Source organism: Pavona decussata, unplaced genomic scaffold, assembly GCF_977016875.1.
Source record: "Pavona decussata unplaced genomic scaffold, jaPavDecu1.1 SCAFFOLD_223, whole genome shotgun sequence".
Taxonomy (NCBI): Eukaryota; Metazoa; Cnidaria; class Anthozoa; order Scleractinia; family Agariciidae; genus Pavona; species Pavona decussata.
The window spans coordinates 1428197-1455764 of record NW_028145628.1 but is presented as its reverse complement, the minus strand read 5'-3'; the positions used below and the strand labels follow the sequence as shown (position 1 = coordinate 1455764).

The 27568-nt window shown below is 38.7% G+C and overlaps 2 protein-coding genes and 1 long non-coding RNA gene across 4 annotated transcripts in view; 1 reads left to right on the top strand and 2 right to left on the bottom strand.

Moving 5' to 3' along the window:
* Positions 1-17502, bottom strand: part of LOC146459061 (zinc finger C3HC-type protein 1-like) — a 29571-nt gene extending 12069 nt beyond the window's left edge. Inside the window, exons 1-8 of the mRNA XM_085089767.1 lie at positions 17370-17502; positions 14346-14439; positions 12924-13074; positions 11551-11634; positions 10838-10965; positions 9287-9426; positions 7063-7651; positions 5337-5504 (exon numbers count right to left, since the gene is read on the bottom strand). Of these exons, the coding sequence (XP_084945893.1) occupies positions 5337-5504; positions 7063-7651; positions 9287-9426; positions 10838-10965; positions 11551-11634; positions 12924-13074; positions 14346-14439; positions 17370-17458 (1443 nt within the window). The 5' untranslated portion in view covers positions 17459-17502. The remainder of the gene's footprint in view (positions 1-5336; positions 5505-7062; positions 7652-9286; positions 9427-10837; positions 10966-11550; positions 11635-12923; positions 13075-14345; positions 14440-17369) is intronic.
* LOC146459062 (tetratricopeptide repeat protein 28-like) lies at positions 272-5136 on the top strand. 2 transcript variants are annotated; one of them, XM_085089765.1, is made up of 2 exons: positions 272-3033; positions 3790-5136. In XM_085089765.1, exon 1 carries the CDS (start codon positions 272-274, stop codon positions 3029-3031), a length of 2760 nt encoding a protein of 919 aa, XP_084945891.1. In that variant the 3' UTR covers positions 3032-3033; positions 3790-5136. The 2 variants fall into 2 exon arrangements, with proteins under 2 accessions (XP_084945891.1, XP_084945892.1); XM_085089766.1 differs by having other exon boundaries at positions 272-3046; positions 3807-5136.
* Positions 17503-21754: 4252 nt separating the features above from the next.
* LOC146459060 (uncharacterized) lies at positions 21755-24605 on the bottom strand. The gene is made up of 3 exons (XR_014858036.1): positions 24444-24605; positions 23515-23633; positions 21755-21968 (listed from the first exon to the last, which is right to left on the bottom strand). It is a non-coding gene; the product is annotated as an uncharacterized LOC146459060 (long non-coding RNA).
* Between the last annotated feature and the right edge of the window lie 2963 nt (positions 24606-27568).

The following is a 27568-nucleotide window of genomic DNA, read 5'->3' as shown; positions in this document are numbered from 1 at the left end:
AGCTAAAGAACTTTATATGAAAGCACTTAGCATCTCGATGGAGATTGGAGACAAAGAAAAGGAAGCATCATCTTACGGAAGGCTGGCAAAAATGTTTGCTTCTCTCGGTGAATAGGTCAAGGCTAAGGAATATCTTCAGAAAGCACTTCAGATCAGCAAAAAAATTCGCGACAAAGGCGGAGAAGCAACATCCTACGTTAACCTAGGAGCTGTGTTTCTGTCTCTCGGCGAATATGTCAAGGCTGAAGAGTATCTACATAAAGCACTTCAGATGACAAAAGAAATTGGCGACAAACAAGGAGAAGCCTTATCTTATGGAAAACTAGGAGCGGTGTTTTATTCTCGCAGAGAATATGCCAAAGCTGAAGAACATCATCAGAAAGCACTTCAGCTCTCCGAGGAAATTGGCGACAAAGGTCGAGAGGCAGAAACTTGTGGAGCCCTTGGAGTTGTGTATCGAGATCTTGGTGAATATGCCAAGGCTAAAGAGTATCTTCAGCGAGCACTTCAGACAAAAAAAGAAACTGGCGACAAACGCGGAGAAGTAGCAGAGCACAACAGCCTAGGTACAGTGCTTTCTTCTCTCGGTGAATATGTCAAGGCCGAGGAACATCTTCAGACAGCACTTCAGATCAGCAAGGAAATTGGTGCCAAAAGCAAAGAAGCAACATCCTACCAAAACCTTGGAGCTGTATTTAAATGTCGCGATGAATATGTCAAGGCTGAAACATATTTTCAGAGAGCACTTCAGATCAGAATAGAAATTGGCGACATAGAAGGAAAAGCATCATCTTACCAAATACTAGGAACCTTCTTTCATTTTCTCGGTAAATATACCATGGCTAAAGAATATCTTCAGAAATCACTTGACATCAGCAAGGAAATTGGCGCCAAACACGAAGAAGCAACATGTTACGGAGACCTCGGAAATGTGTTTGTATCCCTCGGTGAATATGTCAAGGGTAAAGATTACATTCGTAAAGCACTTCAAATCACAAAAGAAATTGGCGACAAAGGAGGAGAAGCATCATCTTACGAATCCTTAGGAGGGTTATTTCTTTCTCTCGGCGAATTTGTCAAGGCCGAGGAACATTTCCAGAGAGCACTTCAGATCAGCAAGGAAATTGGCGACAAAAACAAAGAAGCAATATATTACCAAAACCTTGGAGTTGTATTTCATTCTCGCGGTGAACATGTTACGGGTGAAAAACATTTCCAGAGAGCATTTCGGATAAGGAAAGGAATTGGCAGCAAAGCAGGAGCATTACATTACATCAACCAAGCAGTTGTGTTCCAGTCTCGTGGTGAACATTTCACGGCTGAAGAACATCTCCAAAAAGCACTTGTTACAAGTAAAGAAAGTGGTGATAAGCTTGGAGAAGCATGGTGTTACTATCACCTAGGAACTCTGCTTTCTAATGTCAGTGAAAATTTCAGAGCTAAAGAATATTACGAGAAGGCACTTGCACTGAGTAGTGAGATTGGATACATTGAAGTGCAGTTTGAAAGCCACCTTCATCTTGCACTAAACACTTTGGAGTTGACTGGAAACATTGATGAGGCTGTATCAAGTTTTCGTGCAAGCATTGAAAAGTGCGAGGAAATGCGAGGTTTTTTAAGAGGCAATGATCAATTTAACATTTCTTTTTCAGACATACACGCTTTGCCCTTTCAATTCCTCAGTCTGTTGCTTTGCAGGACAAGCAAACTTCATGACGCGCTTTCCGTTCTGGAGCTTGGAAGAGCCAGAGCCTTGGCAGACATGATGTCAGCTCAGTACTCTGTGGAACAACAAATACCAGTGAATCTACGGTCATTGTTTGACATTGAAAGGACTGCGACTGAAGAAAGTAACTGCGCTTGTCTTTACATTTCCTATCTCCATCAATTTTTGTTATTGTTGGTGCTCAAGCGAAACAAAAACATATTTTTTCGAATAACAGACGTCAATGACTGTTTTGGTAACAATGAAGCAATAAGATTTACAGATGAAATTTTCAGTAACATAATCTTTAGAAACTTTGGTGTTTCACCCACTGAAGAGAACTGTGAAGATCGATCACTGTTTCCTTCAAATGCTGGTTGCGTGACAGGAGCGTCATCTTGTGGTGATGGAGACGTAGTGTCACGCATGATAGAAGAAGAATACGAAGACCAGCACATTGATCCGCCGAATCTTACTCAGTGCTACCAAATCATTATCGCTCCTGTGGCCGACTTACTCGATGAACCCGAAGTCATCATTGTTCCTGATCGCGTCTTTTACAAAGTTCCATTTGCAGCGTTCAAAGATGAAAGTAGGAAGTACTTTTCTGAGTCTTTCAGGATCCGCATCGTCCCCTCTTTGATGACTCTCAAGCTCATTCATGACAGTCCAGCAGATTACCATAGTCAGACCGGAGCACTGCTAGTGGGTGAGCCTGATATCGGTGACGTGTATTACAAGGGACGTCTTGAGAAATTCTGTCCATTACCAGGTGCGAGGAGGGAAGTGGAAATGATTGGACGACTGCTGGGAGCTCAGCCTTTGTTTGGAGAGGATGCAACTAAGCAGGCTGTTCTTCAGAGAATACACTCAGTGAGCCTCATACATATCGCTACGCATGGTGACGCAGAAAGAGGAGAAATCGCTCTTGCCCCTCCACGCCCTTTTAACGGGACTCCACAGGAAGAAGACTACCTGTTGACAATGGCAGAAATTTCACAAGTTCGTCTGAGAGCCAAACTGGTGGTCCTTAGCTGCTGTCACAGCGCACGTGGAAAGATTAGATCGGAAGGAGTTATTGGAATTGCTCGAGCTTTCCTCGGATCCGGCGCACGCTCCGTGTTGGCTGCATTGTGGGCAATAGAAGACAAAGCTACAGAGCAGTTCATGAGTCGTTTCTACGAGCATCTTGCTCGTGGGGAAAGTGCCAGTGAATCTCTTCACCAGGCCATGAAATGGATAAGAGCTAACGGCTTTCCAGACGTGGGACAATGGGCGCCTTTTATGTTGATTGGAGATGACGTAACATTTGATTTTGGAAAGTAAAGGTCAGTATTCAAGGTTTAATTAATATTGCGGGCTTTGGATTGAGTACATATTAGTTGAGACGTATAGTTTTCTTAGCCAGGGGAGTAGCAAGTTTGTTGGACGCAATTGATCTTTTTCTCCTGTTTAGAGAGGTTCTCCAAAACCCAAACTAAAGTAACTAATCTGAACAATCACAACAGACGGAAACAGCGCAATGAACCAATCAGAATTCGAAGCAAATACAAGTAACCGGTGCAAAGCGCGGGAAAACGCGTGCGAACGAGTCACGATTGGTTTTGGTTTTGTTTCCCATGGGCTTTGAACGTGGAGAGTGTAGCAAAGCAAAAGCGAACTACTTGAAACACTCTATTGAAAACCGCTCCATTAACAATCCCTGACCTACAGAAAAATTGATGGAACGGGGCTCTGGAGCCTTGCTTTCGGTTGCATGTTAGTCAGTTATTTGATACTAAAAAGCCTTCATTATATCAGAGGCCAAGTGACCGCTATTACGCAAGATGATTCTCGCTCACAGCTTGAGCTTGGGTCGCCTTTGATCATATTCGGATAGTTAAAATGACAAAACGTGGGTTAAAGCATCAAGTAGTTTACCCTCCATTTTATCATCCAATGTATTGTTTCTACTGATTACCCTTTAAACTTGGGAAACGTATCAGCCCCCACCCCACCCCACCCCACCCCCGCCCATAGAAGATTTGTCTTTTGGCTTATAGGTGCCTTACCAAAAGAGGGATTCTTTTTCTTTTTAATTGCAGACCTGTGTGTTACCGAGAGAGGGGGCTGTCAATAGACTGTTTCTGCTTATTGGAACCGGATTAGCCAACAACATGGAAAACAAGCGGAATGAAAGCGTTCAGGAACAAAAACTTTAATGAACTATGATGGCTTTATGTTTGGCGGGCTTTCGTTGGCTGACAGGTGGTTAGTATCGTGATATAACATAGTAAAACAAAACCGAAGCAAACACAAATTTCTTTTAGGACTCAATCGAAAACAGCTACTTTATCAATACTCCCTTTCGGCTTTCAACATTAGGAGTATACAGTAGACCTGCAGCTTTCAAAAGCTCTATTTTCACTGGACCCTTATAACCTGCAGCTACATTGTTTTTTTTAGGGTTGGGAGCATTGTGCTGTTGTTCATTCTTTTGTCCTCTCGACGAACCATGTAAGACATTAAGCCTGGTTTACACGTACGACACAAGCATACGTATAAGCACAAGCATAAGCACAAGGATGTTTACACGTGCGATAAGAATAGGCGTTAGTAACATACACAAGCGTAGAAGCATAAAAATTTGGCGCAATCGCGCGGCCGGGCTGCCTTTTGGCGCGAGATTTGATTCCAACATGGCGGAAAATGGCAACGCGTGAGTAAGGTGTAAATGTTAGATTTAAGAATTGTATCCATCTGGCCCCGGTTGTTCAAAGAGCGGATAACTGTATCCAGTGGATAAATCGCTATCTAGCGGATAAAATGTACTCCAACCAATACATTTTGTCAGCTGGAGAGCGAGTTATCCTCCGGATTAAGTTATCCGCTCTTTGAACAACCGAGGCCAGCTATATTTAATTTAGTTCACTGAGGGTACGGTGATCTCCTTTGAAGATTTCGGTGGAGCTTGCTAAGATCTCCTGTGATTACATGTTATTTTGTAGTAGAGGTATATCAAATTTTAGTATACATCTACAAGCGTTCTCTCACCGATGCTGTTCTCTTATTGGCAACACTACTCACTATCTATTCTGTTTTAGTATAAATCTACTAGTGTTCTATCACGAATGCCGTTCTCTGATTGGCTACGCTACTCGCTATCTATTCTGTGATAGATAGTGAGTAGCGGTTTTCAACAAAATGGCGGCCGCTTCCTCGCGTTTTCGAAGTGTCTGCGATGAAGATGTAGATAATTTACTTTAGTTTTGAACGACTAGTAGATTTATACTCGCTCTCGATTTCTATGCATAATAGCTGCGCCCTCATCAGCTATCACGCGATAGAAATCTCGAGCTCATAATCTAATTGTTAAGTAGATAGTGAGTGGCGCGTGGTGTGACCTATTTATATCATTATTCAATAAAAACGTGAACCTGTCTTGTTGTTAAGTTTTGAACGATTAGTGGATTTATACTAAAACGATTAGATTATTCGCTCGAGATTTCTGTGCGTGATAGTTGATTTCAGCTTTGCCGTCATCAACTATCACGGGACAGAAATTTCGACCTCATAATCTAATTGTTCAGTATAAAAGACATATGATGGACGAATGACAAAAGTTAAAAAAAAAAAGGGTCTAAAGGTTTACCTCGTGTACAAAGTGAGTTGATGTGGGACTCATAGAGGGCAGAAGTGTCCCTAGAAGGAGCCTCCAGCCAGCTGGTGAGGTGGTCCCATCACTGCTACTGATGCCTACCACCCAAGGACACCACGTGCGATGCTCAGATAACACGTGGAAGGTGTTCCTTTCCACCTCCTGTAAAACAACACAACAGTTTTTCAGATAACTTTCTAGACTGCGAGCAGTCTATCTTTAGCTTAAAATTCCGCGGGAAGAACGCAAACAACTAAGCAAGCACGAAATTCGAAGCGCGAGTCGCGTGTGCGATCGGTAAAGCCGCAGCAAGTGCCACATCGCCGCGATCGGCGAAAAAAATCGTCAAGTATGTCCGCATCAATCGGTGACGAAAATCGCTTGCGTTTTTCGCTGGCGATCAAATTCGCCGCGATGGGCGAACAAAATCACCTAGTGTGTCGCCGGCTTTAGAAAGCAAGCACTTGTAGCAGCTTTGAAAATATTCCAGACTTTTTTTCCATTTTTCCAGACTTTACCTTATTTTCCATACCTTTACCAGGTCTGGTAAACCAGTTTGCAGATCCTTGGAATTTTTCGTGGGGTGCATGTATGTGGGTCAGTTTTCCAAAACCTGTCCTTATTTCATACCAAAATATGAAATTTTCCAGAACCCTTTTTCAGAACTGGCCTCTAAAATTCACACCGATCTTCAGACCAGGGGTGCTTACCATTTACAAGCAAAACCCGGAAATTCCAGTTGGAAATCAAATGGTACGCATCATTCCATTTGGAGTACTTCTAAAATTATGGGCTTCTGGTCAAAGTGATGCATTGCTCCTTTTGGGATTTACAGCTCATATTCACACATTTTGCATGTTATCCATCTTCTGTCAAGACAAGCTAAATCATTTCGTATTTATGCCTAAAAATTTCCATTCGCGTGGTTTGCGTAAATGGTAACCACCCTATGGCTCTAGAATCCCTACCTGTTTCTGTAAAATCCTTATCCATTTTCAGACTTTCAGACCAAAATTATTCAAAATCAAACCAATTTTCAGCCCAAAACAGTGCATTCCTTTTGGTGCCATACATACTTATATATAAGGGAGTACCCCCCTCCCTGGGGCTACAGGCTACTAACAAAAGCCTAGTATAAAATATCAGCTGTCTCCTCCCCCTAACCCTGTGGGTTAGTGGAGGAGATGGCTGACATTTCATACTAAAAAACAGCACTCATGGTGTGATTTGCCTATGAAAAGCGTCACGCTTTTTGTAGTCTCCGTCTCTTGGGTCTTTAAGTAAGTACCCTAACAGTGTGCACATGGCGTGACCTATTTACATCATTATTCAATAAAACGTGAAACTGTTTTGTTTGAACGACTAGTAGAGTTATACTTAAACGATTAGATTATTCTATGTGTGATAGTTGATTTGGGTTTTGCCGTCATCAACTATCACGGAATAGAAATTTCGAGCTCATAATCTAATTGTTAAGCATAAAAGAAATATGATGGACAAACCACAAAAATTACAAAAAAGGTCAAAAGGTTTACCCCCTGGGTTACTGGCTACTAACAACAGCCTAGTCTGAAATGTGAGCCGTCTCCTCTCCCTAACCCACAAGGGGTGTGGGAGTTAACCATGTGAGCTAGCGGGGAGAGAGGGCTGACATTTCAGACTAACAACAGCCCTGAATGTGTGAGATGCCACTGTTCTCTTTATCCAGTTGATCACATACCTGCAGTCTTCGTCTCTTGGGTCGTGGACCATCATCTTCTCCCTCCAAGTTTCCTTCCCTGTTGCACCCCATAAACTCAAGCTCGGATTCTACATCCTGAAGCCTCTCAGACAAGCTTTCATTCTCAACCTCTACACATAACGATTCAGTTGTCTCTTCCCCAGGCAGATTAGTCAGCGAGCGATGTAATGGAGACTTGAGGCCCATTGGCTCATGTGGTTTAACAGTTAAGGTATTAGAAGTTCCCATTACTTTATAATCGTCCATTGCAGTGTCCTGCGTTGACGTTTTATCAGCTTGATCAGAACTTTGCTCCATAGGCTCTGTTGTATCATCTTTCTCAGCCTCTGCAGTATTACCTTGTTCATCTTCACCACCAACATTACATGACTCTTCCTGGTCGAAGGTTTGTCTTGGGCTCCTCTCCTCCCCGTACAATTGTCCCGTGTCAAGATAGGAAGGAGCTTCCTGCTCCGTAGTGTCATCATGCTCAACTGGAATGTGCGTCAGAGGGAAAAAATTCCACACGCCCAGCTCGCGACGACACAGTGAACAGGAGATTGTGTTAACTTCTGGATCACTGGCAGTGCTATGGAGAAAAAACAAAATACAGAGCTAATCCATTGCACACATGATTTGAATTGTAGGGTGCCTTATTCCAATCAATCAATCAATCAATCAATCAATCAATCAATCAATCAATCAATCAATCAATCAATCAATCAAACAACCAACCAACCAACCAACTAACCAACCAACCAACCAACCAACCAATCACTAATCAATCAATCAATCAATCAATCAATCACCACACAAAATTTTAAAAGAACAGTGAACATGATATTGTGTTTACTTCTGGATCACTGGTAGTGCTATGAAGAAAAAAACAAAAAACTACCGAGCTAATGCATTGTACATATGATTGGACTGCCAGGGTACCTTACCCCAATCAATCAATGAAGTTATTCACCACACAAACTTTACAAAAATTATACACAAATTAAAAAAAAATTCCACACACAAAAATTTTAGTGATGGAGAAGCCAGTAAAATGAAAACATAACGAATCTACGTTCTCTCCGTTGCTAAGTGCTGTAAGATACAGGTATTTGTTACAGTAAGGCCAAAGTAAAAACTAAAACAACTTTGCCACACTTTGAAAGAGGTTTTCAATTTAGGTAATTGGTCAAGACAACTATACTTGAACAGGACCCAGCAAACCACAAAATACATGGTGGTCTCTGCCTGCACCCCTCTTTCTCAACCTCAAAAGATCATGTCTTTATTGCATAGCCACCCCTCTTTTTCAGCAGTAGAAAACAACAGGAATATTCAAACCTCACTTTTCTTGCTTCCTAGCAATGCCTACTCTTGCTAGCTGAATACTTCCATGCCAACTCAAATTTTAAAGCCAATAAAATTTTGTTGGTAATGTTCAAAAGATAGGTGGTGTCTTCGATAACCCCCCTACCCTAGACAACGTAGGTCCTCCTTGAACAAATTTCTTTTGGCCAGTTCCCTCACATGTAAAGTCAACTCCCTGCAGACACCCTCAGGACCATGAGTGAGTGTCCTCAATAGTGAGAGTCCGTAACAGTGGGAATTTATTTCAGTCAAACGTCTGTAATTTATTTTTGCCACGAATTTAGCTGCCATCCATATTATCAGGGTGTACAGGTCATGTAGGTAATAGCGAGGTGTCCGCAAGACGACAGTTGACTGTATAATTTTTTGGTTTATTTGCACAAACAACCATGAAAAAGTGGTAAATGATGTCATCAATATCCTCACTAGTAAGGATGTGGAACATACGCTACTCAGGGTCTGGATGAGATGAATTTCACAAGTGGTGAATTTTCCATTCAAAAACTCATTAATAATTCATAAGCCCATTGACCTATCAAATGGTCGATAAAACATCATGTGCAGTGGTTTTAAAACCCGATAAAACCTCCCCCTTATTAGTATGTGGTGTTTAATGTTTTTCTTGTATGCTAATTTCCAACGTTCACAAAAGCATCATTGTTTTGAACTCTCTTGACACACGCTTTTCCAGGAATGCTTTTGAAGCCATTCAAAAAAACTCGCAGCACATGTTTTATCGGGTCTAAAACCACTCGGCTGCGCCTCGTGGTTCTAAATCCCAATAAAACACTGCTGCTCGTGTTTAAAATATTACCTAAAAAACTTGTCTCTGTAATAAATGCACAAATGTATACAATACCTGCCCTCCCATCCACATAAGGCGATGACACAAGAAGCCTTGGAGGCTTGCTCTAAGTCCACTTCATTTGTTGTCCAACATATGCTTCCAGGATCAACAAGATTCTGAAGGCCTTCAATATGACCTGGTGTCAGACAATCCTATACAAACACATATTAAAAAAAAAAATACAAAAATTGAAATGCTGTTGACTAATTAAATAGTTAAATGCTCAAGATGGGATAAATTGGTAGAGACCTTTTTCAAAAATGGCGGCCGATAAATTTATTATTCTGTTGTTTTCATGGAAATTAGCCTTACTAGTTTCGTTAGCATGTGTAAAATTCAAAAGAATTTTTACTCTGAAATGAGGTTAGTAGGGCTAATTAACATATATTGAAGGGAATAATAAATTGTCCGCCATTTATGAAAAAGGTCTATGGGATCATAGCACAACAATTTATTTTCATTTCGACAATTTATTTTGCATTTGCATTAGCGTTGGACATGTGAACCAGGGCTAAAGATTATACACATTGAAGACTGCACAGTATATAGTTCTTGTTTGCTTGGGGTCAACTCTCACCTTGCGGACATCTTGCTATTACAGACACCTCGATAATATGACAGCAGCTAAATCCCCAGCAAATATAAATTACAGACATTTGACTGAAACAAATTCCTGCAATTACAGACTCTGGATATTAAGGACACTAACTCGCAGTCTTAAGGGTGTCCGCAAAAAAGGAAGTTGACTGTAGTTTATTACTTTTCTAGAAAATGAAAGCGACCTACTGTACACAAAGGAGATACTGACCCTTGAGTGATTTCCTTTTGTTCACGACTACTAATGCTTTGCTTAACTTGGTTTAGTCACATATATAAAACAAATCAGTAAAGTGCGTTACACGATAATGGGTATCTGTGCCAGAACTAAATAGGACATATCTGGAGCAATTTTTGATTTTAAAGGCAAAAAAGTGATTTACATTAGTCTTGCAAAAAACCCAATAAATGTGAACATGACACACCACACCGTCCAAGATTATACTACCTCATTGGTACTTAATTTTGCGGGTACTTTATTTTGCGATTTTGGCCAGACAGTATTTTGCAGGGTTTTTTTTCATGATTTCAATAGGCAAATGTGAAAAAAGGGGCATTAAATTTTGCGATTGAAGCGTTCTCAACTTTATTTTATTTTTCAAAAAGTCTGAACTTTTTAAAATTTCTAGGTAAACTGGAACAAAGAAAACACATATTTAAAAGTTAACTTTTAAGGTAAACTAGAAGATTGAAAATTAACTTTTAAGTGTACTAGGTACAACGTGGATATGCAATGTCTCATTGCGTAGTTCGCAGCAATGTTTCTTAACATCATCTGAATTTTCTAGATGAGTATTAAATAACGCGTGTTTAAATTTTGCAAGGATTTTTATTTGTGGGTCTTTAATATCGCGAGTGTTTACAAACGCGAAAAACGCAAAATTAAAGACCCGCGGAATTAAAGACCCGCAACATTAAGTACATGTACCAATAAGGTAGTAGATTTCAAAATTATCTAGCACTGACCATATCCTTGATCGCTTGTTCATTCACTAAGGGAATGTCATCAACCAGAGTAACAATGGATCTCCATCTTGCTCTGTAGTCTTCAAGCCACTGAGAGTAGCTGTACATCGGTAACTTTACAAATGATTCTGTTGGACAAACGATAACACACAGTATGGAAACTTAATCCTTTAACTCCTAATATCAAAGAACAAATTCTCCTATCTTTTCCCCATAGTTTCTTATAAAAGTACTAGGGAGAAGTTATTACAATATCAAGAAAATTCACCTTGGGTGATCATATCCTTAATTCTCATGCCTTCAGGGGTTGAATAAGAATTGATATTACAAGGAGAAATTTGATGCTGATCACTGTTAGGGCTTCAAGGGTCAATACAGTACATGCAATGAGCCACTAGTGTTGTAAGACAATACTGACAACTTTACCATGAACAGCGTGTTGGGTAATTAAGTCTGCAACAGGTTAATTTATCTGGTCCCTGTAACGTAACACGATTACAAATTAAAACCAGGCAAGAGACCTATGTTTTGTACTTGCCCAACAAAAAACCTGGCAGTGAAACCACTTGTCTTGTCCACACTTCAGTTTTGACCATTTTATGATATCATTTTAATTGGTCAGTAAGAGTGTAGACCATAGAAAACTTCCATTGATTTGTTTTAATCACGTCATAAATTCATAAGGTCATAAAGCTTTCATGTCAGTAACATACCAGGGCATGGATTATCTGGCCAGGGACAGAGCTTAGAATGGCCACTGACAAGTGCTTCCTTCAGTTGCTCACAAGTCTTGGAATCTACAACAAAAAATTTTTTGAGAAGAATGATGTTTTAATCAGTGAATGACACAGGCATACTCGGAGAAAAACCTAAGACCTTCTGATTACTAGTTCGGATGCTCTACCACTGAGCTACAGGAGACTCGTGGGAGCTAAGGCCATTAAAAAAGGTTCGACTCCTGATAGGAGCACTTGGATTTTTTTCCGAGTTTGCCTGTGCCATTTACTGATTAATACACACCCATGTACATCATTCTCATTTATTCACCAGGCTTAACATGTTCCATCACATTATTTCCAATAATATTTTTTCACATTTTATTACCTTTCCAGATCAATACACAGAAGTTCTTACAACTAACTGCCTATCAATAGTGTCTTTCATCATTCACAATCATTGCAAATTCTACATCTTAAGTTTTACTATTAATATTATAGTTTCCACCTAGCCTGAAAATTTCTTGCTACATTATTTTTTAAAGCTGCAGTACATGTATGTACTTCTTAGTATATTTCAGGTCAATTGTGTTTGCAAAAAAATTTGGGTTTACGGAACATTTACAGCTTGTCCAGATGTGTACATAATAAAAACCTTTATTTATTACCTTTGGTGAAAGAATTATGGTAATATTACAGTAAAAAAGAAAGAAATTCAAAACACGACATGTATATATACAGTCAAAATATGTCAAGTTAAATTAAGTTGAGTTAAGTCAAGTTAAGTTTAGCACCTCTAGGAATAAACGATTATTTGTTTGTGTCTGGTAGTGCGTAATACAGGTATTCTGAGGTGCGTTGCATTCGTCTTACAAGATCTTAGGCAAATGATAAAATAATTAACTAATTCACTAAATGTATTAATATTATTTTCCTATTAGCACATCTACGACAAAAAAATTAATAATAATAATAATAATAATATTAATGAACACCAGCAAAGACTGTGATAGTAGTCGAGACAATAATAATAATAATAATAATAATAATAATAATAATAATAATAATAGAAAAACAACAACAAAAAATAAGCAAAATTTGCCTATTTTGACAATGTGTTATTTAAAAGTCTAGCATTCGCAAAGGTGCAGTCACTGATGGGTTATCCTGTGTAAATATTTGTTTATTATTATGCGCAGTGTATGACATATGAATGCATATAAAATTAGCCACATATGGCGCAAAGCGTAACCTAAGTTGCTCTACCTGAATTTAACAATTAAAAGTATTATTATTATTATTATTATTATTATTATTATTATTATTATTATTATTATTATTATTATTATTATTATTATTATTATACTCACACATATCTGGATCCCACATGGTTGATATGGTAGCATCAAGAGTTGCCTTGCAGCGGACGCACTGTAAGATATCAACCTCGCTGTTCTCCCAACCATACTGTGCACAATGCAAAGGTGACAATGCAAGGGGTTTGGCAAACCATGTAAATGGCTGGAATCAGTTAAGAAACAAAAGGTTTTGGAAGGGAAAGAGGGACGTAAGTGAAATTGCTCCAAATACAGTGAAAGCACTATTTTGCCACAGAGTTTGCTTCAGTTGACTTGGTTGAGTCTTGTACCCAAAAGAAATCAGTTGAGTGTCAGTATCTCTTTTGTGTAGGTCACTTGCATTTTCCAGGAAAGTAAAAAGCCATATCTTGCTTGAAATAAATGCGATGATATATTTCAAGCCTGGTGAATGAATGCCAATGATGTATTATTCTAGAAAGTGACACAGGCATACTCAGCTAAGGCCATTAAACTAGGTTCATGAGACAAATATCCTGCATACTGCTAGGATTTGAATGTCAAAACGATGGTATATTTCAAGCTTGGTGAATGAATGAGACACGTTTCGACATTTCACTCCTAGCAGTGTGCAGGATATTTGTCCCATGAACCTAGTTTAATGGCCTTAGCTCCCACGAGTCTCCTGTAGCTCAGTAGTAGAGCATCCGAACTAGTTATCCGAGTGCTCCTGATAGGAGCACTCGGATTTCCTTTTCATGAGTATGCCTGTGTCACTTTCTAGAATAATATATCATTCTCATATCTTGCTTATTTAGCATTTTTCTAAAAAATTAAACAGGCAACTAAGTTTCTTCCATGACAACCAGTCTGTGCAAAAAAGCAGCTTATTTAGAGCAATAAACATTTCAAGGACGGTGCCTACTAATACAGATCTGAAGTATTTTGCGCAGTTTATGATCATCCGGGAAAAGCAGATCTTAGCAAGGGCTATTAGTCTTTGACCATATCCATCAACATCAAGGGGTATAAAAAATAACAGGTTAACAATAATTTATTAGAAAGTCTTTTAATGCTGGGCTAATTGTGCAATGGACTAGCATCAGATCAGAGTGGAAGGGTGGGTGCTTGACCATTGCAACAAAAAAAAAAGTCTTGTGACAATGTTCCAAGAATATATTTTCACATATTTATATTCACAAAAGAATAAGTGCTGAACTTTTTTCTGTCTGAAAGAATAATTATCCTTGAAGCATGGAATTATAGAAAGAACAAAAGCCTAAACTAAAATCTGCATCAACTCTATAAAAAGATGACGATTATTGTACTATTAATGCAGTAAACTGTTGATATATTGAAAAAAGAATCAAATGTGATACAAGGTAACTACAGCTGCTAACTAGTTCACCAACTACATGTAGGTTAATCACCATGGCATGCTTTGTAGATGGGTGATAAACTTATGCAAAAGGATACAGAGAAGGATTCCACTCGATTCCAAAATGCCTCTTTACTTCTTGGCTGGCTTCTACAAAATGACTCTAAATCTGGGTCATCTTGGTTAGGACTCCTGGGATAAAGATAAAAATATACAAATACTTAGAATGGTTTTCAATCAACCGAAGACTGTTGAAAGTAACTTGGAAATTGCTTTCAATTCATCATCATCATCATCAAATCTCTGCGTGCCAGTAGGCGCATAAGGCCAAAATTGCTTTCAATTGGTTTTGCTTTTCTTCACTCTGTGATTGGTTGGCAAGAATAATATGAAATGCAGGGCTGTGTCTCTAATAATGATGATGATGATGATAATGATATACTGTAAAATTTCGAATGTAAGCCCCCTAAAATTCACAATGCAAAAAAGACTCCAAATTAAAACCCCTAGGAACTAATACATGGGAATTACCCTCAAATGCAAAATAAATCAAAGTAAATTATACATACCACTAATATCAAGCCTTTTCTATAAATTGATAAAAGTATGATTCCGTACACTGAACTGTGAGCTACAGTTGTACCATATGAACTGCAGTACAAACTATGATATGAACTATAAACTGGTGACTTGTACAGCATGTACAGAGTTACATTTTCAATAAAGTTTATTGCTGTGGTGTTTGAAGACAGCATGTTCACAGTGATTACTTTATCATGAATTTCTATTTAACGTTCCAACATTGAAAAATTGTAGACACTGAGTTTGAAAGGCAAATTTGTAAGCCCCTCCACACATAAACACCTAAAAAAAAGTCCTTTGAAAAATATAAGCCACAGGGAGGGGGGAGGGTTTTTCTTCAGAATTTTACTGTACTTAATAATTCTCTCCCCTAGATGGGCTGTAGGGGTAATGAAACAAGCTGGACAGCAACAAATATTTCAAATGGAACATAACTTGGTTAAGAATCCCAACTGGTAGGAGGCGGACTAGCTGGCTATTTACAAGTCCTGCCAAGAAGTTGAACTCGGGGCTACTGAGAAACAATTCCAGATAGTGGCCAGAGTGGGACATGAACCCAGGACCTCTGGATTACAAGTCTGATGCTAAAACCACTCTACCACGCTGCCTCCAATGTTAATGTAAGCTTGTGAAGGATGGTGCGAGAAAAAGGTGGTGGGAAAAGCAGACTTTAGTAAGGGCTATTGGAATCCAAAAAGAAAATAGGGGGTAATCATGCATTTTTCAGAGATAATTAAGCAACAATAATTCAAAAAAGTAGTGAAATACAAAGCAATATATGGCATTTTTTTCCAAATTGAAGCTTTATTATCTCTGAAAAATGCATGGTTACCCCCAATTTTCTTTTCTTTTTGAATACGAAGAGCACTTGCTAAGTTCTGTTTCCCCTGCATAGTTTTAAACCTCGAAAAACATCCCTGTATTAGTAGGCACCATGAATAGGAAACCTGAGTATCTCAAGATGTGCAGGATGTATGCGCAATAAGAAAAGTAGGCACCTTCCTTAATAAGAATATAACTTTCATTCCAGTATGAGGCAAGAACTTTATACTTTGTTTACATAAAACATTTCGATAGCAGTATGTGTTTCATGCTGGAACAAAATACTAAAAAAACTTCACCCATATGTCATGCCACATGTAAGGGTCTGAGTCCAAGTGAAATTAATTTTCTAAGTAGCCTTTTGGTGTCCATTGATGAGGTTGACATATAGAAAATTATGGTTTGCAATATTGAAAACAATGTTTATTTTCCTGGGGACACATTGTGAATATGACTTGAAGGAAAAAGCTGCTGGTAGATCTAAGCAGAGAAGATCAAGATGCCCTTTGCATGATAGCATTCAAATGTTTCCACTGCTCTTTATATCATTAAACAACTAAAGAATGAAGTATTTTGTCTGCTGTCGTCTTTCACTGCCATCAATCAGCTCAGAAGACCTCTTAAAAAACAAAGTCGTTTGGTTCAATGGGGTTAAAAGATCACATTCAAATGCTGTGACTGGCGGATTTCGATCTACTTTGTCGGTTTCTGTATTTTTGTGTTCCGTCAGTTGTCATTGTAATAATAATTGACTGTAGTAAAACACCCAAACTGTTAGTTGGGTTTTGAAGTTCAGAGTTGCATGTTGTTTAAAAGCGCAGTAAAGGTGCTGTTACACTAGGCAATTTTGCTTGCAACTAGTCTTGATATTTTGTTGCAATGCAAGTTGCATGAATCATTGCCTAGTGTAACATGCCCTGAAAGGAACAAGTCTTGCAACTTTTTTGTTGCTGCAATTGTTACGAGAAGTAGAAGTCAGTTCTACTTTGTGCAACAGTGACTTCAAAAACAGCATTGCAAGGCATGCTCATTTTGGGGCATGTTGAAATAGGCAATGATCTGTGCAACTTGTGTTGCAATGGCTGAATGAAACTGCGAGACAAGTAGCAAGAAAAATTGCCTAGTGTAACAGAGCTTTAAGAGACAACTGTCTAAAATGACAGACAATCGAGATCAAGATTTGCAAATAAAAGATAGTATTAACTTTTTCATGTGACAAAATAAATAAATTGTTGTAACAAAATAAACTGTTGTTGAAAACAGCATTCACAGCAACAGGCAAATGATAGTGTTCTCTGGTTTGAAATTAAACAAGAAATTTTTGCAAGTTTCTTTGTTGTGAATAACTTTGATTCACTTCAAATCAAAATTTTAAGACAAATAGACGTGACATTATTCCGAAGTAACTCATCATGTTTCTCATAATATTAATTTGCGTTGTAACACACCGATGACATTTCAACTCAGATCAAGGATTCCACACGCCTGAGAACAACACTAATGTAGGAAAGAGATTGGACTTGGTCCAAGAACGTCTTGTCGCTCAAACACAAGGTTAACAATGCAAAACAGCGAGAACGATCTCCCATTTACACTAATTTTGGATGCATGCTTAGAATAACTTCGTAATAGTAAACTTGAAACGCAACGACAGAATGGAATGCACCATCTACGTCTTAATGAAGGGTTGAGATGTTCTTTTTTCTATTTTAGTATACCTTGCTTCCTCTTCTTTGTCAGATGTGTGAAGAAAGCTGGATAACAGAGCACGCACTCGGCGAGGAGTTCCTTCCACAGCTGCCGCCATATTGTCGTTGAGTTGTCTCTCCTCCAGTCCCTCACGAAAACACGAAGGCGCGCATCGCAACCTCGCTTATTTTTCCGTCCACGGGAGCGCGCGCGGCCGTGCGTGTTGAGACACAGGTGGCCCAAGCTCAAGCTGTGAGTTGTGGTGATCATATTGCGTAATAGCGGTCACAGCGCAAATTTAAGAGTTTGTATGGGAATATTTATGATCGGGTTTAGGAGGAAAAAATTCCGAAAATTTCTCTGTCTCCTTTTGCTGATTTAAGGTCATTTTAGCGAGTTATCGTTTCCTGGGTTTCACAAACGATAACTCGCTAAAATGACCCCAAATCAGCAAAAGGAGACAGAAAATCGAGAAACAACAAACAGTACACCGTATACACAAGGTATGTCATTTTTATTGAGAAATTTTCGGAATTTTTACCTCCTAAACCCGATCGTAAATATTCCCATACAAACTCTTAAATTTGCGCCATGACCGCTATTACGCAATATGATCACCACAACTCACAGTTTGAGCTTGGGCGGCCTATGGTTGAGACCTGCGGTCGGCACCTTTTTTAATCTGCTGTTTTCAAGTTTTCCAGCTCTATTGGTCAATTAATAAATAAATAAATAACGAAAAACTACGAACGAACAAGTGAGTATTGATAAATAAATATGAAGTAAAATAGAGACAAAAAGGGTTTTATACAGCGAACGGGATATGATACCCATGCGAGGCGCAACGCCAACCTAATTATAAGAAAAATCAAGTAAAAATTACAAATGAGAACACTAATAATAATAATAATAATAATAATAATAATAATAAACGACGAAGATTACGAACGGTGGCACGGGAAGTCGCGGGAGAGGAGCACGGTGCAAGGCATATCTGCGTCAAAGGTGGTACCTAATAGGGTAAAATACGTAGCACGTAAAACATTCTTAAAAATACTTAGACTGGAGAATTTGTCATGAGAGGGTAGATTGCAAAAAGTGTTCCAGGATTTTACAGTTCTATTGAAAAACGAAGCCTGAAAAGTAGTGGTTCTGCAGTGAGCAGGTTTTAACATCAGGGTAGGGTTCTGAGTGCGAGAACGATCATGCGATTATAGAGAAAGACAATATCTCTGATTTCCCTGTCATAGGTGAGTGGTAATAGACGAAGAGTCTGGCCACATGTACAGTCGTTGTTTGTATGACATCTCGCTGATTCTAGCCCGAAGTATCTAGCGAGTAGCACAAAGGCGCCTCTGGACTCTTTCTAGGATCGTTCTCAATTAGACATTTGCAGGAGACCGTACCTCTGTGGCATAGGAGAGCTGTGACTTCACTACTCAGTGAGAGATAGAGTGTCCGCCTGACTTTAAAGTCGGTAATAAGAGGACAGGTTCTCTTTAAGAGAACCAGCATTCTATTAGCCTTGAGTGCAATACACGTAACATGCGAATCCCACGATAGATTACGTGAGATGGTAACACCGAGATCTTTTTCTTCTTGAACACGTGGTAGATAAACGTTGCCAAGGTAATATTAACTGCCCTACGCAATTGACAGGCTACTTACTAAAACAATCACAAAGACATTGTCAATCTCTTAGAGATCCGACATTATTAGATCTACCACTAGTTAAGACCAAATGTGGTCAGACTTCATTTAAGCTCTCGGCTGCAAGTGCCTGGAACAAACTACCAAGAGAGGTACGTGAGCTACGAACACTTGCACAGTTTAAGGTCAGAACATTTACTTACTTGACGAACATGGATAGGGCCAATCATATTTGTAAAAGCGATGCTTAGTTCATTTTGTTATATTTCTCTAACTATTTTTTACCGTTGTTTTTCATGTAAATATTTTTATAGATTTCTTATGTGCTGGTCACCGATTAATACCAGTATATCAACCTTTGCTGTTTGACTGACCGGTCTTTTATCAGGATAAATAAACTTATTATTATTATTATTATTATTATTATTATTATTATTATTATTTATTATTATTATTATTATTATTATTATTATTATTATTATTATTATTATTATTAGCTACAGGTGTTTTCTTCCGAAAAACTGTTAACACTTTGCATTTGGAAGCATTGGTTGTCAAAGCAACGACGAGATTTTGTGAACACTTGGCGCTGCGTTCGTCCATTCCTTTGGTTTCGTTCTTTCTATGAGCTTTTATGTGTTTTCATCTATGCTCGATGGATCTTTATCATTCCCAATTCAAGAGAAGAAACGTCACATAGAGCGGTTTCCAATTGAGTGTCGTAAAACCAAACCCAAAGTAATTACTCTGGCCAATCGCAACAGATGTAAACAACACAACGAGCCAATCAGAATTCGAAGCAAATACATGTAACTTGCGCTAAGCGCGGGAAAGCGCGTGCGGCCGAAAGACGATTGGTTTTGGTTTGGATTCTCATTAGTTGAGAAAGTGGCGCGAGTTTTGTTAACCAATCACAGAGCATAATAATGCAAAACCAAAGCAAACGCAAAATTACTTTCGACACTCAATTGAAAACCGCTCTAACATTGAATTATAAATAGAGAATATTACACGGTGGCACGAAGATATGAATTTTATTGGGCTACTCTTTTTCATTTTTCCCAAGAGCAATCAGATTATGGAACAACTTACCGCAAGAAACGGTAAACTCTGCATCTACTAACTCTTTCACAAACGCAGCTCAAAAGGCGATACCTAGTCTCAAAGTGCCCTGTCACCTAAAGCGATTTTAAGTCTCGAATATTAACTTTAACTTTAATTATTTTATTGATTCATTGTTATTGTTATCTTAAGAACCTCCTGGGATTGCGTAAGCTATTATAGGAGTGTAATAAACTAAGAACTTATTTTCTAATGATAAAGACAATATTTGTTCCTTTGGGCATAAGCACTGGTGTGAACAGGATTTTGTCAGTTCCCGCGCTTTTTCCACATGCCTCCCTACTAACAAAATGGCGGGCGCTATAAATTAAAGAAGGAGAAAACGATTGCTACTTGGATACCAAGGGGTCTGAAAAACATCCTTGTTAGTGTCCGGGCACAGGCACCTAGTCTGAACAGGGCCTAAATTTCACCAGTAAACAATAATAATTCAAACATATTTATACAGGATTGCTGCATCAGTTTTAAGAAGAAAACTGCTATCAACCCAGGATCTGTTTAAAATAAATAGATAAACAAATGAATAAATAAATAAATAAAAGGAGATCGCAAATTATAAGTTCTTATTATCATGAATCCTAAGAATTATTAAAAAATTTTGCATCTTTGTAGAAAAAAGCGCGCTTGGTGTATTCTAAGTTGACTTTTTCCAAAATAAGGTTATCATTATTTCTAGTTTTGTAGTCGTGAATGTCATGGTGTCTCACACTAAAATAATCGAAAAGTTATCTGGGAACTCTATTTGAAATGCATTTGTTACCAAATCTTATAATGTGTGTCCATCTTTTAAAATAGAGAGGTTCCCAGCCCAGATTGGTCAAAATTTGATCGGTTGATAGTTTAGGGGCAGCTTTGAAGTAGACGATCCTAATACGATCCTAGACGATCCCAGACGATCCCTAGACGATCCCAATAGTGTGCAGGGTTGTATCAGATGTCTGAAAATGAGTCTGTATTTGACTTTAGGTGAATGAATCTTCGACAAGTTAAACTTGTTAACTAGAGTATCACTTTCGGCGACTTCACCAAGGTGTTGACAGATGTGCGAAAAACATTTTAAAAATGAATGAATTGAGGTGAAAAATAAGGGAAATTAGACCGTCATTATCCTCTTTCTGGCAGGCCAGAGGGAGAGCTATAACAGCGACTCAAGTCAGGAAAGAACGACACTAGAGAGATGAGCTTTGTTCTTTATAAATTTTTCCTGGTCGTTCGACTGTTTAGAAAGGGATCGAATCTGGAGTACTATCATTCTAGGGTACTCTTCCCATCACAAGGATTGATAGAGAACGGCGAGAGAGAGAGAGAGAGAGAGAGAGAGAGAGAGAGAGAGAGAGAGAGAGAGAGAGAGAGAGAGAGAGAGAGAGAGAGAGAGAGAGAGAGAACGGCAAGAGAGAGAGAACGGCAAGAGAGAGAGAGAGAGAGAGAGAGAGAGAGAGAGAGAGAGAGAGAGAGAGAGAGAGAGGGGGAGGGGGCGAGTGTGGGTAGTGAAATCTCAATCGATCGATCAATCAATCAATCACTCAATCAATCAATTAAAATCCATCCATCATCAATCCGTCCATCAATATTGAAGCATCTCTACTTTGAAAAGCACTGGCCAGAAAGCGAGAAAACAAGTGATAAAAAATTAAACCTGGCATCGCGAAAGCTCAGCTTTTATTGGGTAGCGTATTACAACTATAAAGTGATCATTGTTTGACCCTACAAGCTCCTAATCTAACAAATCAAATTGATGAAGCTTAAAGCTCTGCTTATGCAATGTATCCATGTCCGGTCCTGTATTAGTTCCCCAGTGTTGTTATGAGCTCAGCTGTTTGGTCGTCTTCCTTATTCATGCAGCACAGACACCACCCCTACAAATGAAAAAGTTGAGTTCTTCCATTACTAGCTGAAGATCACATGACAGCGGGACCTAATGGTGTTAAGATGCCTCAGACTAAAATTTGGACGAAGAGCCATTAAAAGAGAATCTCAATAGAGTTAATCGTTAGTCGTAAAATGACCAAAAATTTAGTCGTCAGTTGTAAAAAAAAGTTAATCATAAAAAAAATGCATAATAGAGATTTGCCAAGATCACTAGTTAGGACTTTTTGTGGTCTTGTTTAGTAGCTGATGAACCCTATATTTCAGCCTACTTTCATCCGAGAAAGATTGTCAGTGACCGATGGACCTTAAAAATGTGTTTTGCAACAATGGAAACTAATTTTTGAACTTTCAGAAAGAAACTGACTTCCTTTTCAGATGTCTGTTAACCGTAACGGAAAGAAATTAACCGTTAGCCCGGTAGAAAATCCAAAATATTAGCCGTCAACTGTAAATTCATCCACCCCACTGAGCACTGAGACCGTCTCGAAACGAAGGCTGAAAATGGAATGGAGCCGACCGTGAAAATATAATCTTAAAAGGATCATTTTTGTAAGAGAAACTCGTGTCCTTCTGAGTCCATGGACGCGTCAGTAGTTACCGATTGTGATAAAAAGCACTTTCAGACACATAACAACATAACATACTTTCTTCTATTTTACTAGTTTTTACTGTCATTGAGGTATTAGTAAACCATTCATATATATACTGTTATCATTGCTAAGAAGATTATAAAGAGAATGATTACTGAAGAAGAAAAAGAAGAAGAAAACCTGAACAAGAAGAGGAACACTGAGATGATACTAGGAATGATCGGGTGAAGGGGGAAGAGAAGAAGAAGAAGAAGAAGAAGAAGAAGAAGAAGAAGAAGAAGAAGAAGAAGAAGAAGAAGAAGAAGAAGAAGCAGAAGAAGAAGAACAAGAACAAGAAGAACAAGAACAAGAACAAGAACAAGAACAAGAACAAGAAGAAAAAGAACAAGAAGAAGAAGAAAAAGAAGAAGAAGAACAAGAACAAGAACAAGAAGAACAAGAAGAACAAGAAGAACAAGAAGAACAAGAACAAGAACAAGAACAAGAACAAAAAGAGGAAAAAACTGAACAAGGAGAAGAACAAGATAATAACGATGATGACGATGATGATGATGATGATGATGATGATGATGATGATGAAAAACTGAACAAGAAGAGGAACAAAGATGATAATGATGGCGAAGAAGAAGAAGAAGCAGACGAAGAAGAAGAAGAACAAAAAGCGGAAAAAACTAAGCAAGGAGAAGAACAATATAATAACGATGAAGATGATTTTGATGACGATGATGATGAAGAAGAAAAACTGAACAAGAAGAGGAACAAAGATGATAATGATGGCGAAGAAGAAGAAAAAGGACAACAACACGAACAACTGACCAGAAGAAACGAAATTGAGCAACCAAACAAAATCGCATAACTCTTGCTATCTGTGACGAACATTGTTTTTTTTTTTTCCTTTTTGTTTTTTTTTTTGTTCTACTTCAAGAGGTTCTATGTTTGTTACCTTCTGGCCCCAAAGCAATCCGGGCAATAACACTTTCCGCTGCAGCATTCGCGATCATGACCCCTGAAGCAGAAATGCCCGGTTGGGGTGCACACTCTTTCAACACCCCTTTTCACCTCCTGAAAAAAGAAAAGAAACGTGGCGGGTGAATAAACAGAGCTACAAACAAATTGAAAATGAGAATGATTTGGCAAAAGCAACATGTCAGTAAAACATGCATCACGTTGCAACCGGGAAGGTTCTTCCTAATGGCATTCATTTCATCGTTAATATTTCCTTTCCAACATAAGAATTTCTCGTGATCCAGAGACTGAATTGCAAGCCTGCATCCTTTACAGCAAAATAGATAGCACCACAGAAAGGTACTTGCCTGTAGCTTTCATTTCAAGGTTCAACGTCAGAATTTTATCCACAGACTCAAAAGTTAGAACCATTGTGTAATGTGCGAACATTTCTATCGAGTGGAACTTTCATACGGTACAAAAGCTAAAAAATTGTTAAATCAAAGCTAATGAGCAGTTCCTGCTTATTACTCTTATCACTCTAGATTTTTTATGTCTTTAGTCAGAAAGGCTTAGGAAACGAAATTTTATTCCGTGAATCATATGACCAGTTCTTGCCTGTTTGACGAAAATTCTAACATTTTTTTTTTTTTGCATTTTAAAGGTCATATTTGCCTCCTCGAAAACTAAAGTAATTATATTTTCCAGTTTGTTTTAGTTTAACCAAATCTTGAGCTGACATTTAGCCGAAGAAAACCGGCTGTAAAATTTCTTTACGACTAAATCTGAATTTCTGAAGCGATCACGCCGCGGACCGGGCCACTGATCCCAACAGATTTCCACTGAAATATTAACTTTTGGTTGCCCTGACTCTAATATCAACTATAGACTGAATCAATAAAAAGGAAATATTGAAGAATAGCAAACCTTTGGTGCAGCCAAGGATCCTACAACGAAACTGGCGACGAAAATGAACGCGAGAAACGCCCTCCTTTGCATCGTAAGGTTGTTCTTCGTAGAACTGACGATAAGACTTTACCCTTCACCGTGCTTGCGAGCGATTGCCAGATTGATTTAAACTTTCGCTTTATAAACATGTACATGCATACGCTTATCTTTTACAATTCGAGTGTTCTATCGATGTTGTGGTCTCTTGTTTCCAAAATATATTACGGTTTATCTCGGTTGTTTGTAGCCCTCCCTAAGTTTCATTTATTCTTTGTTTCCTAAACAAGTAGGCTTATCATGAACAGTGTTCAGGTTTGCATTTTTATCTTGAATGGTGGATATGTTTTTTTCCAATGCATCTAAATATTTAGAGAACGCTTCGAGTATCACTTAAACTAGAGCGCTTAACATTCCGTTTCAGTAAATGTCTGTTCAGTTGGCCTAAATCACCTGCAGACGAGAATGTCAGTTTTTCGGAGATTTACCGGAATGCAATAAAAATTACTCCAGATAGTGTTTTTGGCTGATTCGCATCATCGGACGAAGGTCTAACGCTTCAAACGCCAGCACTCGAATCTATTTGCTTTTATAATTACCTTTTGTTATCAACTTTGTTGATAAACCAACATTCGTAGCTATGATCGTAGACATGTGTCTGTTTTAATAACATAATATCTGTTATTATAATTCTTTTCGTTCCATCCCAATGGCAACCATCCAGCGCCACTCAAAACTGATTCCTTCCTGCGATCCTTAGTGATCCTGTTTGAGTGGGTTATGGCGTTGTATAAAAGTGAATAAATTGAGTTGAGATAGTCGACGTCGATGCAGGAACGCTTTTTTTTCGATTTCTCGGTTCCTCATGAAGTTGGTTTTCGAGCGCAGAGGAAGAAAACGGTGTGAACGAAAAAAACTAATGGGATTGCTGGATACACCGACAACGCGAATGTTGCGACACATCCGGGACTTTTCAAGTGCGTTATCTGTGGGAAAAAACTTAATCAGGCCAGCACACAGACAGACAATAGAGGAAATGATCCAAAAGTGTCCAACAGCGCATTCATTTTGCGAACTTATCGGCGACCTACTTTTGTTCCTCAATAGTTAGCATACGACTTTTGTAGGAGAGATTTGGATGAAAAGAATGACACCATTTTTTGCACTTTTGCAACAAGTAGGACTGATCGCATTTAAAGTTCTTTAATTTCAGAGTGTTGAAGTTTTGGCTGACGTATTGTTCCACCACTGGGTTAGCATATGGCTTTTATTACTTGGTGTGTGAAGAAGCTAATCTCGTACCCCGATCTCAGTAGTCGGTTCGGGAATGTCGAAATGAGATCTGGGTACGAGATTATGAAGAAGCTTTAAGCCAATTTTCAATAAAAATAGTGGTTAGAGAGTCTATTCTTATAGATTTAGCGGGGACCTTGGAACCCCACGGTTTAAATAGACGTGATGAATTGCAATATGTTAATTTTATTATTTTATTTTATTTTGTTTTATTTTATTTTACTTATTTTCTTATCTTTTGGTACCACCTTGTAAACGTTATTTCCGCCGCTCCTATGTATTGAAACATCCTCCATAATATAATATTGTAATTTCATTTATACAATTTAGTAACATCTAAACCTGAAGAAGGCTGGTTTGGCCAGCCGAAGTATTGTTTTGAAATATATTACATTTTGTCAGCCTTGCAGTACTCCTTGGACTTCATATTGTCTGGTAAGAAGAGGTCGCAAAATCCAAGTTTCTAACATTTCTGCTTGCGTTTTAGGCTCCTCTCTCCTCGGAAACAATAGAATGAAACAACTTAAAAATCGAGAAACCGCGAAACTAAGCCCCGGGGGGAGGGACTCTCATATGAAAGGGGTGGGGATGCTCTTCCGTAATTTCAAATTAAACCCCTACAGGAGACTAATCTGGGCGTGACCCAAGCTTTTTTTGACCCCTGAAAGAGACAATTTTAAAACACAGACAAATATCCATATATATTTTTATATTTCTTCGCGTGCAAGCCTAAACGAGACCTTCACGGCTAAATATATACCCCTAAGCGAGACGACGAGCATCCCCGCCCCTTTCACATGAGAGTCCCTCCCCCCGGGGACTAAGCGTTCCTGTACGTATTGACGTCACAACCCTACTTAAGCCCCATTCACACCAACAAAACGTGTTTAATTAAACCAAGTTTAACAAAATGAAAATTGGTAACAGAAAGCTGAGCCATTAGCTTTGACATAGGATTCAAGTAAACTTTAACTTATGCTTTCATTTGTGCTAAATCTGTAGTCGAAAAAAAATCCGAAAGCAGCTTTTATGAAGGAAACAATTTTGAACTGTGTTTAACTAAACATCTTTTAAATGTGTTCAAGCCTTGGTGTGAATAGGGCATTAGTCTCCTGCATCGGCGTACGGGAAAATTTTTGTTGGGGGGGCTGAACATAATTTGCCCGAATGAAACTTGTTGGTCACAGATGCACAAGATGATTCTTTCGTGACGTCAAGTTTTCTTCGCCATACCGTGAGAGCACGGGCATTCAAAATAGTGCAAATATTTTCGGTAAATCGAGATCAACATTTCTAAAATACAAAAGCATGAAGCGAGAGATAAAACGTACCCATTTGAGCTCTAAAAGAAGTATGAAGAACGATTACTTCGAGACCCAAATATGTCAATAATCATTTGTATGTCATTCTGCATTGTCTTGTTTGCATACTTTCTTTCAATGTTTATAACGGCGATACTGCTAAGTCGGTCTTTCTTGTCCCATTGTGGATCTTAAAAATGTCTTGATGCGGCGAAGGGCGCTGAAAGACCTTTCAGCAGAGCACGAGGTTGCAGGAATTGTGGCCAGCATGGAGGCAACTTTATATAGAACAGGTAAAATGTCATGCCATAGATATTTGATACAGTGTGGATGTTGTTGATGCTTGGAGAACGGCTGAATACGATTTCGCCCAATGCACACAAAACCTCCTGGTCATTGCCCTCAAACCTTGATTGAAGTTCACTGACGACTTTGTCAATACTTGTGTAATAAACTGTGATACTAAAGTGGTCTTTTGGCGTCTGTTGTGAGCTGTCGTTCGCTGCAGCAGGT